We start from the raw sequence: 17,663 nt of genomic DNA on the forward strand, positions 1-17,663 counted from the left end.
TCAGGCACAGGTAAAAAGAAGCTGTAGGAGGCAGAGCAGAAGGACTGTGCCTATTAGAAAATAAGTGATGTGTACAACTGAGCTTGGTTAGTACAGTTTAAATGAATAGATTAAGCTGAATAAAGTCATTTGTCAACATAAGATGAAATAAACTGAAGAAAAGCACTGTTATAGCCCAAATGTGTCAAAAGTTTTAGATAATCTCCTACACAGTTTCTATATTTATTTTTAATTTTTTTTTATTTTTGTTGTAATTTTGATCAGAAAAATGAGCAGATACAGCTGGACGGACCATATAAAACACAACTAACACCCAAAATTACAAACATATAGATTTGTAAATGATAAGTATTACCTGTGGACCTATGTATGTGCTGAAATATGGTTGGTATTTCCCTTGATTTTTTACTCTGCAAATTACAGACATGGTCAGTTCGCTTTGGATTAAAAACGTAGACATCCTGTGTGATTACAAAGTAACAGAGGTCCCAGAGGTCCTTGGTTCTCAAAGTTTTATTGCCTAAGGCACACTTAAGATCAAGTCAGAATCTCAAGGCCCACCACATTCATATCGATGCACAATAGTGTGTAACACATGATAAAGTACCTTCTGTAGTTGTGTGGTTGTAGTACTAACATAAGGTTGTACAGATTGTATGCCACACCTAGACTTGCCTCATGGCACATTTTGTGCTTTGCCACACAATTTGAGAAACCCTACCCTAGGTAATTATAATCCCATGCAAATAGGACTTTAGCTTCTTGGTATCAAAGTTTAAGCCAATACTGTAGTGCCTTTAACCTGCATTCTCTGTAATAGTTAACAGGGGGCAGCACCCATGGATACAAACAGAAGTCACACTGTGCAGACAGGAAGAAGTCATTTTTTAATTTTTCTTGCAATTTTTCCTTAATAGTCATTAATCTCAATATCTTATCTCAAGTTCCCTTTGATACAGAGTGATTTATATTTTTAGATAATGGTTGGATTTATAACTAATTGAACTTTTGTATTAAATCCATTTAGATGAAGGGATAATTTTATATTTCCTCATATCTAGTCCTGTACATGCTTATTAAGTGCTTTCTGATGAGAACAAACCCTTCTTTCTTTTAATAATTAAGTATATCACTCTGGCAATATTTGCAAGAGAGGCTTTTTGTTCATGATTCTGTAAATTGTTTTGTTTGACACCTACCTCCTGGCAATGGTAAAATGAATTTAAAATAACATTAATGAAATAACCAGTGTTAATAGCTTAGAGAGAAGGATCGGTTTTCAATCCGGTTTGTCTCAGATAAAACCTCCTTACAAGGGCTTTAGAGTTAAAATAAAATAAAGTATCCATTAGTGTGGGGCTACCTCTAATTGGTGGAAACACAGAATATCAACTACAATCTAGATGTAAAATATGTGTCAATCCATTTTTTAATTTTTAAATTTTTTTTTTTATTTGCACAGTTAAAAATACATGATGACAGAAATAGATAGATATACAGTGCAGGAAGAGGCAGAAAACTCATAGAGCTTATTTAAAGCCTTGACCTAAATACAATTTAAAAATTAACACAATATTACACAAAAACAAAGAAACTCAAAGTTGACCCACAAAAAGTAATATAAACAATGATTAGATAAGTCTGATCATACAGTAACATTAAAAACATATCAAAAATATAAAAAAGTGATTGTAAGGGGTTTATGAATACCTGTATGTCAGATTATGGTTGAGTACAAGATCTGACCTGACCTCACCTGTATTTTCACCAGAAAATTAATCCAACAACAAAAAACTTAAGTTGAAATAAGATTCAGAAGTAAAACAACACAACAGAAGTTAGTTGACAACAGCCAAAAGTTTCTTCAGACATCTTTTGTAACATTTCAGAGTCTGACAGTTTTTTGCGAGGTGGGAATAATTGTTCCTTAATTTGGTGCCAATATATTTTAATACAAATTGGTCTCTGCTCGTTAAACGTTTAGGGGGATGAAGATCTAGAGCTTTACGTGTTGAATGAAAATGAACCTGTGAGTTTGTTTTAAAAAGATTTTTAAAGTGCTCTGGGATTTTGTTTTCATGTAATATGGAATAGATAAAAACCCATACTTGAGAAATATTTCTGAATAATGTTCAGAATTTGAGTGTATCGCCATCCTAACAAACCGTTTCGGAAAAGCAGAATTTTTTACAGTGCTGTAGGAAAAGTACTGGCCCAAACTAAATTGCAGTAAGAAAGATAAAGATAAATTAAGCTATAATAAAGAGTAAGCAGAAAACTGGTGTTGACAAGATGGGCAATCTTTTTTATGATACTAAAAGATTTGTTAATCTTTGAGCTAAACTAGTCAGTGTGATCACTCCAACTCAAATTATCATCCACAAAAACTCCCAGGAATCCTGTGGACGATACTTGGGGCATTTCAACAGAATCATTTATGATTTTGACATATCCACAGGGTAGGATTTTTTGCCACTAAAACTTATAAAGATAGATGTCTCTATATTCAAGGACAGTTTGTTTAATTTAAACCATTTTACATAGGCAGTTAAACTAATATTAGCATTGTGCATCAGTGAAGAGAAATTTGAATGGGAGAAAACTAAAGTTGTGTCATCTGCAAACATAATTGGTGAAAGACTGTTTGAGACATTTGACATGTTATTGATATAAATCAGAAATAATAAAGGTCCTAGAATGGACCCCTGTGGAACCCCACACTGTAGTCTGGCTTGGCTTGATTAGAAATTATTAACACAAACGGATTGGCTTCTGTTGGAAAGATAATTTTTTAACCATGTGTATGCAGTATTGTGAAAACCATATCTATGCAGCTTATTAAGTGAAATAGAATGATTCACTGTATCAAAAGCTTATTTATTCAAACTATGGGCAGGGTTTTTATCAAGGGTAGCATCCTTCAAAGCATCCACCCTTAGTAGCCTGTGTAGACCACTCTGACTAAACTGAAACTAGATATTCTTGTCTGTAATGAATTCCCTGTTTTTGTCACTTTCTGCCCTGATGGTTGCCCTTTAGTTTCCCTGCACTGCCCCATTACCCAGAAATGTCAGCAGCTTCATCATAACACACCAGCATAATTAGCGACACATAATATGTTATTTTAGAGTTAGTTTCATTTATTTCTTAACATTGCTAGTGTTGGATATTTAACTGAGTAAAAACTCTTTACCTTCATTTAAAATCATATTACTCATCTGCTTCAGTGTCAGCCAGCTGGATTAAATTGAATCTTATGATATTTTGAAGGATGCACCAGTTGCTGTCTTTGCAAGCCAAGGAAAGAAGGATGTGTTTGTTGGCCACATTTGAATTTTTATTTCAAAAAGGGAGAGTCTTCTATACATCACTGGGAAATAATCAGTAATAGAAATAATAATGTACTTGTGAATTGGGACATACTCTATAAGCTAGCATGCTCTAATGTGTTGCTAAATATTATTGACAAGCTTCTCATGTGCAGCATGTAGACTAAGACAGAAACTTAAATATGTTTTCATCTAGTTTTTGCAAATTTTGTCGCTTCAGAAGCCAAAAATGTAATGTAGCTGCAAAAATGCAAATTTATATTTCATGAGCATGGATTCACAAACCAAAAAATGGCTTCATTATTTTCTTTTTTACAGTCTCTTCACTGTTTTTTGTGTTTCCTAAAATGGTAACTGTGTTTTTTCTTTTGATTGACTCCAGTTTTCTTCACCAGTTGTGTATTTTCATGTTTTGACAGAATCTATCCCAAGGAGCACTTTAAGTCCAAGTATGCTGTGGATGAGGTGCACTTCACCTGCGATGTAAGTCTGTCTGTTTGTGCAGGACTTTCTCTATGTGTGTGTGACCTTTTTCTGTGCAGTAAGTGAAACTTGATGTTAAATCACTGAGCTATGAAGTTACAGCAAAGGACACTACTACAACCAGAGATTGTTTTTAAAGGTGAAAGTCATCATTCTTTTATTGGAAACCCCTCGAAAAGGTACCAGTGGTGCCACTTCTCAACTCATATGAGAAGGGGGAGAAGGTTTCACTGCATACATATGAGTAAACTGTGCAGTGGTTGTGTGCTTTTCCTTGCACTGTTTGATGAACCAGGCCTAAACCTTTACTTCTGGCACCAGTATGGCATTTTTCCGGAAATAGAAGTATATTAGGTCTCTCACAGCCACTGTTATAGTAATAAATCCCAAGAAAGCTAACTGAAAAATTTAACATTTCTTAACAGAGTACTCAATTTATCGGCAGAGGAATCGATAGAGTACTCAGTTACAAAAACAACCGATTACTGCCGCCCTATTTCAGTCACTTTTCTGAGAATTTTTGTTTGAAACTTCTTCCCTTATCAAATGCTTTGTATGGCAGGTTTTCTAAATGAATGTGAAATATATTCATGCAATAGATGGATACTTGAAACCTTTATCTTGAGTGTCAGGTTAGGATTTCTGAGACCTGTGACAGTGTGGTAGCTAACAGGCTTAGACCAGTCATTGTTATGAAATACAGGCAGATTAATTTCACTTTGATATGAAATATAACATGATTTATTAACCAGTCTGAAGTACTGTTAGACAATCTTGGCAGTTTGAAACATATTTATACACTTAGAGGAAAGGTTAGAAGAAGACAGCCATTTGAACAGTCATAACATGAAATATTAGTTATGTTTTAGTCTCAGTAATTCTCCAAACACATATTTTTAACTACTGATTGGCAAAAAAATAACAAAAATGATCCTCTTCCCATGGCTACAGGTAGTTTCCATCAGGTTTCTGGCCATCTGTAAAGAAATTTTACTTCCTTGCAATGGACACTGGGAGGAATCATCCTTTTATTTGCATATATCCAGACATCAGCCTCATACATATTTGGAAATAAGGCTTTTATTTATATGTATGTATATCTGTACCTACCTACCTGCCTACCTATCTACCTACCATTCACCTGCCTACCTACCTACCTAGGTAGGGAAATTTGGTCATTACAACTCAACTGTTGTAGCTCAATTATCTCTCTCTCTCTCTCTCTCTCTCTCTCTCTCTCTCTCGCTCGCTCGCTCGCCCTATAGCTTTGGATACAGCATAGTGCAGCCTGGCAGCAATAAACTTACTGCATTGCAAAGGTCTGCAGGGTGCCAAAGCACCAGTCCCAATGGAAACTCATGCAGACACATTACAGGCAGTAGTTACTCATTGAAACTGCTACATTGTAATAGCATACACTTCTCAATCAAACCTTAAACCGAAAATTCACTTATGTGCTCTTCTTAAATTAAAAACGTGTAATGGAGTGATAAAATTATCATGAAGTAATGATTCAGTTCACATGACTGGATGGTTGGTGCATGTTTAAGAGATTGTAAATGCTCTAGGGCAGTTGTTCTCAACTGGTGGGTTAGGACCCAAACATGGGTCGCGAAGCTCTTTTCAGTGAATCGTGCCTGGGAAAAAATTTGTGCCAAATTGTCTATGAGACTGTATAAAACATGCATGTTTTGTCCTGTTTGATTGTCTTGTTAGACCTTTTGTACTATCTTAGGCTTAAGCCCTACTAATTTTTATCAAATTCATCTGATTGACAAAAAAAAAATCTCAAAAATTTGGGTCGCAATTCTTCTTGAGGAGTTGATGGTGGGTCCCATGACTCAACCAGTTGAGAACCACTGCTCTAGGGTACAATAATAACATCACTCAATATTGCATGAATATGAATGAATAATAGCTGGGCTCACCCTAAGGATGTCTAGCATCTTATTGATAATTCATTTAGTTCAACAGTTCATCTGTGAACATAACTCTCTGAGATAAAACTATTTTATTTTGAGTTTTGTTTTAATGTTGTCTCTTATTTCCCCATCTTGTTCAAGATTAATACATTTCATTTCAGGCTGTCTTAAGCTGGTGAGCTGAGTTGAAAACAGTCATATGTATTGGTAATTCCCTAATAAACTATACTGGCAGGACAGCTCATGAGCTGTTTTAGTGGTGTTCATGTTTTCCAATGAAAGTAATAGCTTAGAACTGAAATATAACTGCTTTCACCGGCCCAAAACGGATGAAGAACAGTGTGTGATCATTTTAAATGCAAACTTTTCACTGCAGAAGTTTGCATTTGAAATGACGGCACAGGGTTCTATATTTACTTCTGTATTCACACTGTGACCTCCTGATGACTCATACTGCTGATGTTATTTCAGGTATTTTCACATCTGCGCACCTGCCTGAGGTGTTAGATTCCCTAATTAGTCACAGGTTGGAATTTAAATTATCACTTCAGTCAACAGCCAGTTCTTCAATGAAGCAATTGCAGCCCCAGACTGCAGTGTAAAATAACCAAAAAAAAAACCATTAATCCTGTAACAACTGCCTTGGAATTTGTTTAACGTGTACTGTTATTAGACAAAGAAGTCAGTTCTGGTGTTCAGCATTCAGCTGGCAATGCTGCCTGCAGGAAGATCTAAAAGAAAACAATATTTCCTTTCTATCCAAACTAGGTCATGAATATCTGAGCAGTTTTCTATTTTTCAAACACACATAAAAAGTGTTGTTGCACACACGCTGAGTGCTGCAGAGCCTTTCTTAATATGCAAAGACTTAAATGTGGAGAAATGTGAATTATGTATTTTCATTATTTTGAGCATCTATCTGGAGTTTACCTTCAGGATTTAATGTTTGCAGAGTTTCCTTATTCATATATTTGAGTCTGTGATGATATTGGAAGAAAGTATGCGCATGAGTCACACTTCTCGCGAACTTTTCTTGTACTGCTCAAAGTAAGCTCTTTAATTTGAAGAAGCCCATGAGTGTTAACACTGGCTTCTGTTACTATTGATTTTTCAAGTTGTGTGATGTTTTAGAAAAATCCTCGCTCCTCTGCAAGCTCTAGAGTTGTTCTATCTGCTTTATCTGGCTTCACTTGACTGACAAGTTTGTTTTCCTCCAGTGGTTTACAACTCCTGCACACATGAACAAATCTTTTTCATGCATTCAATAAATTCAGATCTCAAAAATATCATAACAATTTTTCTGACAAAATAAAAAAAGCATAATATTTTTAGCTGATTTGATGGCTAAGGGATGAGGCTAATGTTGCAGCTACATAAAACTACATACACTTTTTGTGCTAATTTTTTTAATCTTTCCATAAGAAGTAGTGCCAGGCATTTAAACATGTTCATTATACAGGATATAACTTGAAGTGTGATTTGTGCACTGGGGTTTTCCACACAGTTTTATAATAGGTGTGCTAATAAGGCAGTTAAGGAAAGATACACTTAAGTCCATAAGTATTTGGACAGGGACACGGTTTTTAAAATTGTGTCTATTCCCCATTATGATATATTTTAGTTAAAACAATCAATATGTGACTGAAATGTTGGCTTTAAGCTTAAATTTAAGAGGTTTTATATGAATATGACATTTGCCATTTTTGTTTTTTCAGAGTGCCATTATCTGAGACAGATGTATTTGGACAACCAACAGAAGCAGTAATAAATAAATTAATAGATCTATCAGAGAGGAAGCAAAAGTTGTATAAGTGGCCAAATCAGCAATTTGACAAATTATTTAAAAAAGAAAGGATGTACTGGCAGGCTCAGTATTGTTTAAAGGCCTGCATGTCACAGGAGACAACTGAAGTTAATAACTACAGAGTCCTCTCCTTGATGAAGAAAAATCATGTTAAAACATCCAGAGAAGTCAAGAAGACTCTGAAGGCGGTCAGTGTTTCATTGTCAAAGTCAGCATTTAAGAGACACTTCAACACTTCATGGATATAGATACTGAATCTCTACTATGAAGTCCAAACCACTGTTTACCTTCAAATACAAGAAAGCACAATCCAACTTTACCAGAAAACATATAAGAAGGTCTCCACGGGTCTGAAATCAGATTCTTTGGATGGACGAAACCAAGATAAACATGTATCAGAATGACAGAAAGAGAAAAGGGAGGAAAGGGAGAAGAAAAGAAATGGCTCATGATCTAAAGCAGTGACTCTCAAGTGGTCTTGTCTCAGGACCCACAAGCAACTCCTTAATGATTAAATGCCACCCAAAATTTCTGAATTTTGGTGATGTCCATAGGCTCCAAACTTCAGGCAGTCATTGTGGTTAGAACGGATTTCAATCCAAGTTTTCAAAATACTCTCGTGTTTACAGTTTGTAAGTTTGTCTAACTTCTCCTGAGTTCCTGATAATGGAGGGACTTTGGATACAATTGCTGTGATTCCTAAATATATATATATGCCATATTTTTGTGAAACACCTGGAAAATCTGGATTGTTTATGTCAAATCCATTATGGTGGATAACAGATGCAAAATTATAAAATTTGTGTCGCTGTCAAAATGCTTACAGGCCGAAACTTTCAAAGCAGTGAGAGTGTGAGGCAGACCACCAAGCATGTTATTCATTCGGTCAAATATCTGTTTTGCTTTTCTTGTAATCTACTGGTCATTTCTCAGTCTAATGAAGAAAGTCGGTGTCCTCATTTAGCGAATCTCTTTAATGATTTCAACACAACTATTTACTGCCATAGGATCAAACTGTAACCATTTAAAGGCAGTCTCCATTTTGGCTGCTACACTAAATATTTCAGCAGGTACCTGTCACATCCTGTTACTTCAAAGTCAAAGGGATCAACTGTCAAACAGTCTGTTGCATGATTGCCTAGATGTTTTGACTCTTCAGGAAGATAACAGACCCCAAGAACTAGCAGCATAAAAGCAACCATTTACATGGGTGAAAATAAATTTACAACTAATTGGTAAAGATGAAATGAAAGCCCTATTCATCTGACAGGAAGGAACTTTTTAGGATGTCAGTTTCAGTGTTTTTATTAATAAAAAAGGCCCAAATATCACCTGTCTGAGAACACTGAGCCAGGGGTCTGGTATGTGACATTTAGTCTGTTGGCAGAGGAGTAATATAGTTGCTCCAGGTCTGTCGTTCAGAGTGCCACTGAGCAGCAGACGAGCTATGTTGCCACAGCAGCGTCTGCCCGAGTGACCTTTAGTCGGCAGCCTGAGAGCAGAAGAAACCCTGTGCTTGCTGTCTTCTTATTACTCCCTGTCTGCTTCTTACAGATTGTTGATGTTCTGTCCAGCATGACACCAGCAGTTCTGCTCACACTGGTACGTTGTCCACATTTAAGCCACTTTCATCCCGACCTGTCACTTTGGTCCATCTAATACAACAAATGAAATGACATTTTACTGTTATATGTAAATCGTGATCATTTAAAGCTGGCTTTAAAAATCTTGATAGTGATGCCATTTCACTTTGATGCTCGTGCTTGTGTTGCTTCATGCAGAGAGGACTGAACACAGATAGTGGGAGCATTTGCCGTGAAGCCTCCTTTGAAGGAATCAGCCGGTACGTTTAATTGGCATAACTTTGTAGTAACATGGTCATTTGTTGTTTGTTTGGGGAGTTATTGTTTTTTTTCTTTATCTCTTTTTAACCAAGAATACAACAGACTCTCATACATACTGATTATGGCTGATTAACCTCATTCTGAATACAATTGAATTAAGCAAACAATTGTGCTACTGCTTGTTAGTTATCAATTAATGGAAATGTTTATGTTGGCCTTAGTGCTGGTCTTTGTTCTTTTTTCAGCTGCATGCATTACAGCATTTGAGCTTTTCTTAACTCTGACCCAAACTACTTTGAAAACATGCCCTATATATTTATTTCAAAGCTAATAAATCCATTTGCATCACATTGCATTTCAATAAGAGGAGTCTGATTGGAGGCCGTTTCTAAAATTAATGCACAGTTATTACAGATTTTTCTTTATTAGACTTCTTCAATATAAAGCATCTTAATTAAGTATTGAAATACTCAAATACAAGTACTATAGATGATCCCCAGAGTGGAGATGCAGGTGGATCATGAAAACTTTTAGTTGAGTCCCTGTGGACATGCTGACGGACGGGGTGGTTGCAGGGAGCAGATGGGTTGTGCAAAATGAGGTATAAAAGAAAGTAGAGTGATATTTTAAGACCAGCAGCCAGGGATTGATCGTCTGGAGGAACGGAAGCAGAAAGACTGTTGGTAAAGTTTGGTGATGACAGCAGACTGTCTATCTTTGGATAAATGCATGTGATGGTAACAGTTTGAAACAAGAACTTCATCAGGGTTTTTTTTGCCCGATGTTGATGAAAAATTTTCTGCAATTTCCGCTGAACTCATTCCCCTCCAGTCTTGTGAAATAGATGAGCAAAGTATTTTTATACTCTTAACAGCAACAGAAACAGAACAGAAGAATTTAATATTATTTTTTTACGAGCAAAATTTTATTTATTTATTACTGATGTTTCACAACACAGCAAATTAGATGGAATAAAATCATGCCCAAAGAGAGTAACAGGATCAGTGAAAGATATATATAATAAATAATAAACTTACCAAAAGGAAGCATAAGAATAAAAATAGATGAGAAGAAATGATTAATGTGGGTGTATTTACAAAACTGGCTACATTGGTGTGTTTAGTTTTCTACTGTTTACAGACTGTAGTGTCACACTGAAACCACAGTGGGCTGTCAGCCCACATTGCCCAAATGATGAGCTGGATACATTTATTGTATCTGCACAGATATTCACCTGAATTGGATCATGAGTGTCATGATCATGATCATGAGTGTGATTGAGTTTCTTTGTACTTTTTAACATTAACAATTACCAACGTACTGTGTTGTATGTTCATTTCAAAATGTATCAAAATCACAGAAAAATCAATTAAAAAAGATACTAAAATGAAAATAACATCAAACCACAAACAACATGCAGAAAAATCTAATAGATTTTGAATCTATTTTTTTATAGTAGCACTATTCAAAACAGGGTATGCATTCGGGATGTATGCTTTTGGATTTTTGCCATCATCCAGCATGAGGGTATTTACAGATTACTTTATGCTGATACAGATATTAGACCCAATATTTGAATATAGCTGAGACCTAAAACTTTAAAACACACTTTAAAGCTTCAGGATGAACAAATTAAAAAACATCAGTCCTTTAAACACACTTTAAAATGTAAAGAATGATGATGAACAAAGAAAAAGACTTCCACTGTGTGGCCAATTTTTATAGCTGATATAAGCAGGTTAATGTAGTTGAAATAAAGGCTGTAAAAATTGGCAGAAATGTTCAGATTTGCTGATATCAATTTTTCACTTTATAAGCTAATAGCTGCCGATACCAATATCATTTCATTAATAACCTTTATTCCTAGTGTAGATTGACAATGAGGGGATCAAGGAAAACAAAAGTGAATAAAAAGTTAATAAAAAACAAAGATAAATAAATACTTTAAAAAGTAGTATTTAAAAAAATAAAGTGAAACAATTAAAAAAAATAAAGTAGCCATCAATACGGTTTTTGATTAATGATTATGTAAATCACATTTAATTTGGAAAAAGATGAAATAATTGAAAGGGGCTCATATTCTTGTATTTTAGGTAATAGTGAATGCTTCTTTTCAGTTCTTTATTGCTTAGTGTCTGATAACAGAGCTTTCAATTTCTCCCTTTCTCCTCATAGAAAAACATTGCCTTAGATTACTTTTTGGGCTGAAGATGAAATAAATAATGCAGATTGTGGAAAAATATCTATATTTTAATCAATGTGGTACCTCTTTGTCTTCTTTCTGTTGTTTCAAGTGATTTTTTAAATTTTTATCTCTGTTTTTCCAGAGGCAGATACAAGCCTGTTTTAAAATGAATTTTTCATTAATATTCTTGAAAAAATGCACTTTGGTTAACTCTTCTTTTGCTTAATTTTTGCTGTTATCAGTATTTATTTTTTTAATACATCATATTTTTATTCATTTTATTTTAACTCCATTTAACCTGGAGAAAAAACATGTGATTAAAAATTTCTTTTTTCACAACTGCAGGTGACGGCACAGTCAAATTACAAAGTTACAAACCATGAGCAGCTATACAAATAAAATGTAAAACACAACAATACATTGAAAGACAAGACTTTACAAGTAAAAGCAAATATTTGTAAAGATTAACTACATTCAGAATACATCATTCAAATCATCTACAGCCAGATGTTTCTGTAATACTAAATACTCTGTTCTTTTACTTGAGTGTTTTAATCTAATTGATTTAACATTTTTGAATTATTTCAATAGTGTAATGTAGGTGATTTAAATCCCTAAAGCAGGGGCTCCAAACCTGTAGATCATGTTCTAATGGGAGACATTACAGGTAGATATTTAACACGACAGGTGCATAAGGCTTTACCTTTAGTTTTTAAATTTGAGCAAGCTTCTTAAATTTGCTCTATACTTGCTTATATTATTTCAGTTTTATACTGGTGTGATGTTTTAAAAGAAAATGATTATTTTTGTATTAGACCGGGGTTTCCCTAACTTTTCCATGCAGAAGATCTCCATTGTAATAAGCTTCTGGTGGGACCCCATCCCCATTGATAAATACACTAGAATTCTTGCTTAAAACAACATTTTTTAACCTATTCCCTCTGGATATTTAAATATTTCACAATCTTATTGTGTCATTTCATTCAAGTGTTTTTCATGCAGCCACTCTAATAATTAATGTCGTGAAAATAATCAACAGTGATAGCAGACAGTTTCTTTAAACAATTTTCCTCTCATTACTCATTCATTTAAGGAAATGCTGCCTTTCTTTTCACTGTAAGATTGGCATAGAAAAAGGAAATATTGATTTTGATATGAAGTGATTAATTATAGGACATATAGTGTATTTATAGGATTTTATTGATGCAAAAGTGCTATTGGTTGATATGCATTTTCTTTTTCCCTGGCAGCCCCCTACGATTTGGGAACCTATTTGAAAAAGCACTAAAACTAAAACACTGTTAGGCCGCATCAGTTGTTAAATGCAAGATATTACCATTTTCAAAAAGGTTTAAATGCATTCAGCACTTGCAGAAATTGTAACATTTCAACATAAGGGCGTATAACATAAAAAATAAATAATAGAATTAGAAATTGAATCCTACATTAATGTTTAATTCCTTTATTTTTTCTCACTTTAATAGACTGAGGATCCACAAGCTTAACTTGGGCTAATATTTTGTCTGTTGAAAATTGATTTTAGTTTTTTTTATCTCAACTATTTTGTGCGGGTAGCTCTTGCATATTCTGGTAACCCCATAGTGGATATTTAGTGGGAAAGGTCAAAGGCTTGTTACATGTTTAGAAAACAAGCTGACTTAAAGGGGATTTTCTGATATTTTGTGTGTTTAAAACGGCCTGGGCAGGAGAGTTAATAATTAAAAGGTGATAACATTATAAAGTGCGTGATTGTTAGGTTTTTATTTTGATATACTAAAGTGTTTAATGCTCTCATTTTACTGTATAAATCACTTTGGGTCACCCTGTATGATTGCTCTATAAATATAATTGTGCTTTATAAATAGAGTTACCTTGCCAAAATACAGAGTTTATTTTTGTTTAAGATGCTTTAATGCTTTTCTTTGTTTCAGCTTCACGGTGAACAACACATTTTTACACCCAGTCATTGTGGAGTGGTGAGTACTAAGACTATCTTTACTATGTTATTTAGAGAGGCCACTCACGCTGAGAGTAAAAACTGTACCCTGGATTTCTTTCCTCATGAAGCTGAATGTTTCTTCAGCCAGATTCCTCCTGATTTTTTAACTCACAAACCTTGACAATTAGAGCCCCCAGTCCTGTAAGTGTGTGTACAATCAGAAAAAGCAGCTTTTCTTCAGCTTGTTTTCCCCCTCTTAGACCCAGGAGCTGGGCTGCATGGTTTTAATGGACCGTGCTCACCTGGTTGTCCTTGGCATTAGAGTGTGCACCAAGATGAACTGACGTTTTCTCAAATAAGGAGGAATGCTTTTCAGGCACACCTCATGGGAAAAAAGGCTTGATTGAACCCCACTGCTCCCTCTTCTCTGCACAGCTCTCTTTTAATGGGCTGTTTTTTTCCTTACTTCCAATCCTGTAACTATGGGTTACTGCTGCCTGCTTTATTTATCTGCTGCTATTATTGTAGAAATCATTCAATGTTCATGTATCCACTCATGAATATCTATGTGATGATTGAGAAATGATGACGACCCAACAGGAATGTTTAGTTCTTAAAATTGAGATTGAAATCTTGTAAGTGATTAAGTCATGAAAATGTCTTTAAGCCTGTTTTGTTCAGGTCAGTGTTAGTTTATGTGTAGATTCAGCATACTATGCATTAAAAAATCCACTTTTGTAATCAGAAGAATGACTGAGCTGGAGTCTTAGGTCTGTTTTCTGTCTCTGTGTGCAGCCGCCTGCTCAAGACAGACATGGAGCTGGAGGTCCTGCGCTACACCAACAGGATTTCCAGCGAGGCCCATAAAATGGTGAGATCAGTCTGCAAGGATATATCTTAAAATTTCAAACAGTAAAATAAAGGAATAAAAAGAGAAGGTCGGAGCATGAAGTGAAACAGCCAAAGTATGAAGCAGCTTATAGAGTTTAAGACTCACCTAAAGCATTCAGGATCCTCTCAGGCTATGAACTGTTTAAACGCTATCGATTTAAACTTCAGCCAGCAGCTTGGAGGCTGGCCGTTAACAGAGATACCCTTTGACCAATAAGCTGTAACATTAAAGCAATATTTTACTTCTGCACAGGATTTCATTTATCACCATGACTAATGTCTTCAGGGGTTGAGGTGCAGTTAACCTCTCACATTTATCTCTCTACCAAAATCCTTGACCATGAGCGCTCCACAGAGTTTCCATTCTAAGTACAATTAAAAGACTTAAAAGGTTTGTGTTTTACCCATGTGTCCCCAAAGTAAGATGCAGCTTTTCCTTTTAGATGTGCAGTTAAATCATGAGATGGTCCCTCTGTTCAGCAGGGGCCAGAGGCCACACAACTTGAGGAACAAAAGTTACCTATCCAAAGAAGCTCAGCAGTAGGAAACGCTGTCTCTAATGTTTTTTCTTCATTAATTCAGTAACGTAGTCCAAAAAACCATTGTGATTCATTTATACTTGTTGTTTTCCATGTCTATTGAAGGATAAAAATGTGTTGGCTTGAATCTGGATATGATCTTTTGGAGCAAAAAGTCAGCCTCTTAAAAGTATCTGTTGTGATTCTTAAAAAAAAGGACTCAAAAATAGGCAGAATCAGGTGCAAGAGAGTTTATTTAGCATTCAAGTTGGATACAGCATAAACCCAAGTGGCTGTTGACAAAGCATACTAAATTTCTGCCTTGTTCATTCACTGTTATACAGTTTTCAAATGTCACTCCATAACTAAAAACATTCCTCTTTTTTCAAACAAAACACAACAAAACAAAACATGTCTTTTGGACCCTGATAAAACGGAGTCTCAATGTTGATTTAGGTCCTCGGACCATCCGTTGAGCCCCCACTTTCTTTGCTTTGCTACAACCCCAAATAATAACTTTGGCCCCCTGTGTGTTGGTGAATGGTATGATGTGGTGGTTGCTGGTCTCCACACACTTTAGGACGACTCATGGTATGGCCCCACTGAACACCTGCACCTTCCCCAGTTGTCTCTTTTGTAGCCCACTATGCAGCGTCAGTTGTTTCGCACCAGGGAGACTGTGGGTTCAGTCCCCAGCTGCGAGAGTTAATGTTGATGTGTCCTTGGGCAAGACACTTAATGCCAATTTGCTCCCACTGCTGTGTTGGTGGTGTGTAAATGTGTATGGATTAGTATGAATGGGAGTAACAAATACTGATGGATAATTCTTCAGAGCAACCTCTGCCATCAGTGGGTGAATGGGCTAGTGTGACCTGTGGTGTAAAAGCACTTTAAGTTGGCAGATGACTAGAAAAACCTCATATAAAATCAAGTCCATTTACCATTTTCAATTTTTAAAAAAACACTCTGTTTTGTGTACTAACTAATAGGTAAACTACCATTATCAATTCATGAATGAATTTCTCACTTTGAAAGAGAAAAGCTGTTTTAAAAGTGTTGATCATCATGATTTGCACCTCCAGCAGACACAAGCTACATATAAAGCATTTTGGGAGCCTTGAGCAGCCCGAGGCTGGAAGGTGGCAGCACTTTTAAAAATGTTTCTTTTAACATTTCTTTTAACATTTTTGAATTATTTCAATAGTGTAATGTAGGTGATTTAAATCCCTAAAGCAGAAAGACACCTCATTTCTAAAAAGGACCTTAAGGAACAGAGGCTGGTGGAGCGCAATGCTCAGCTGGATCACCACTTGGACTTGTTCAGTGGGGCTGCACTCCACAGAGGTGGAAAAAGTACACAACTATTGTACTGTATTGTAAAACTAAAGTTAGTTGGTTAAATCTTACTGATAAATCTTATAAAGTAAAAACTGCATTTTTTCCACAATATTGCAATTGCAATTTGACATGCAACTATGTTTTTAAGTTCCTCATCTTGCAAATTTTTCAACAAACACAAGCAATAAAACATTCTATAATTTAACCAACACAATAATTGATAGATCAAACATAAAATGTTCTTTCCGGTAAGCCAGGCATATACACTGCCTGGCCAAGAAAAAAAGTCGCCACCTGGATTTAACTAAGCAAATACATACAAGCCTCCTATTGGATAATTACTGCATGGGCGATTATCTTTCAGCTGGCAATAAGTTATTTAACCCCAGCTGATGCAATGAGTAACTTCTCATTTCTTAAACAACCATGTCGAAAGACACATCCTGTGGGCGTGGAAAAAATGTTAGTCTGTTTAAGAAGGGTCTAATCATTGGCATGCAAAAAAGGTTTCAGTTTGCTAGGGAGCATAAAGATTGGACTCTGGAGGAATGGAAGAAGGTCATGTGGTCTGATAAGTCCAGATTTACCCAGTTCCAGAGTGATGGGCGCATCAGGGTAGGAAGAGAGGCAGGTGAAGTGATACACCCATCATGCCTAGTGCCTACTGTACAAGCCTGTGGGGGCAGTGCTATGATCTGGGGTTGCTGCAGTTGGCCAGGTCTAGGTTCAGCAACATTATGTGCCCAAAGAATGAGGTCAGCTGACTACCTGAATATACTGAATGACCAGGTTATTCCATCAATGGATTTTTTCTTCCCTAATGGCACGGGCATATTCCAAGATGACAATGCCAGGATTCATTGGGCTCAAATTGTGAAAGAGTGGTTCAGGGAGCATGAGACATCATTTTCACACATGGATTGGCCACCACAGAGTCCAGACCTTAACCCCATTGAGAGTCTTTGAGATGTGCTGGAGAAGGCTTTGCGCAGTGGTCAGACTCTTCCATCATCAATACAAGATATTGGAGAAAAATTAATGCAACACTGGATGGAAATAAATCTTGTGACATTGCAGAAGCTTATTGCCACAGCAAATGCGTGCTGTAGTCAAACCTAAAGGCGGTCCAACGAAATACTAGAGTGTCTGACCTTTTTTGGTGGCGACTTTTTTTTTGGCCAGGCAGTGTATGTTAGGATGACATACCATGATGCATGAATCAGTATAAATTTCCTATCTTTATTTATCTACTTTGATCACTTTAGTAAATTCAGTGATTTGTTTAACCTTGCAGTAATCATCATGAAAACAGGGGCTGAACAACTTTGAAAAAATATTGAACTTCAATTATTTTGACTCATATTGCAGACACAATGTGAATTGTTGTATTGAAGGGAATGATCATTTTTA

At 35.8% G+C, this 17,663-nt stretch overlaps 1 protein-coding gene across 1 annotated transcript in view; it reads left to right on the forward strand.

The window, feature by feature from the left end:
- pepd (peptidase D) overlaps positions 1–17,663 on the forward strand; it is a 37,066-nt gene that overhangs the window by 7,697 nt on the left and 11,706 nt on the right. The window contains exons 4-8 of the mRNA XM_041783209.1: positions 3,749–3,812; positions 9,093–9,140; positions 9,320–9,381; positions 13,499–13,543; positions 14,302–14,377. Of these exons, the coding sequence (XP_041639143.1) occupies positions 3,749–3,812; positions 9,093–9,140; positions 9,320–9,381; positions 13,499–13,543; positions 14,302–14,377 (295 nt within the window). The remainder of the gene's footprint in view (positions 1–3,748; positions 3,813–9,092; positions 9,141–9,319; positions 9,382–13,498; positions 13,544–14,301; positions 14,378–17,663) is intronic.

This window comes from Cheilinus undulatus, linkage group 1 (genome assembly GCF_018320785.1).
Source record: "Cheilinus undulatus linkage group 1, ASM1832078v1, whole genome shotgun sequence".
Classification (NCBI taxonomy): Eukaryota; Metazoa; Chordata; class Actinopteri; order Labriformes; family Labridae; genus Cheilinus; species Cheilinus undulatus.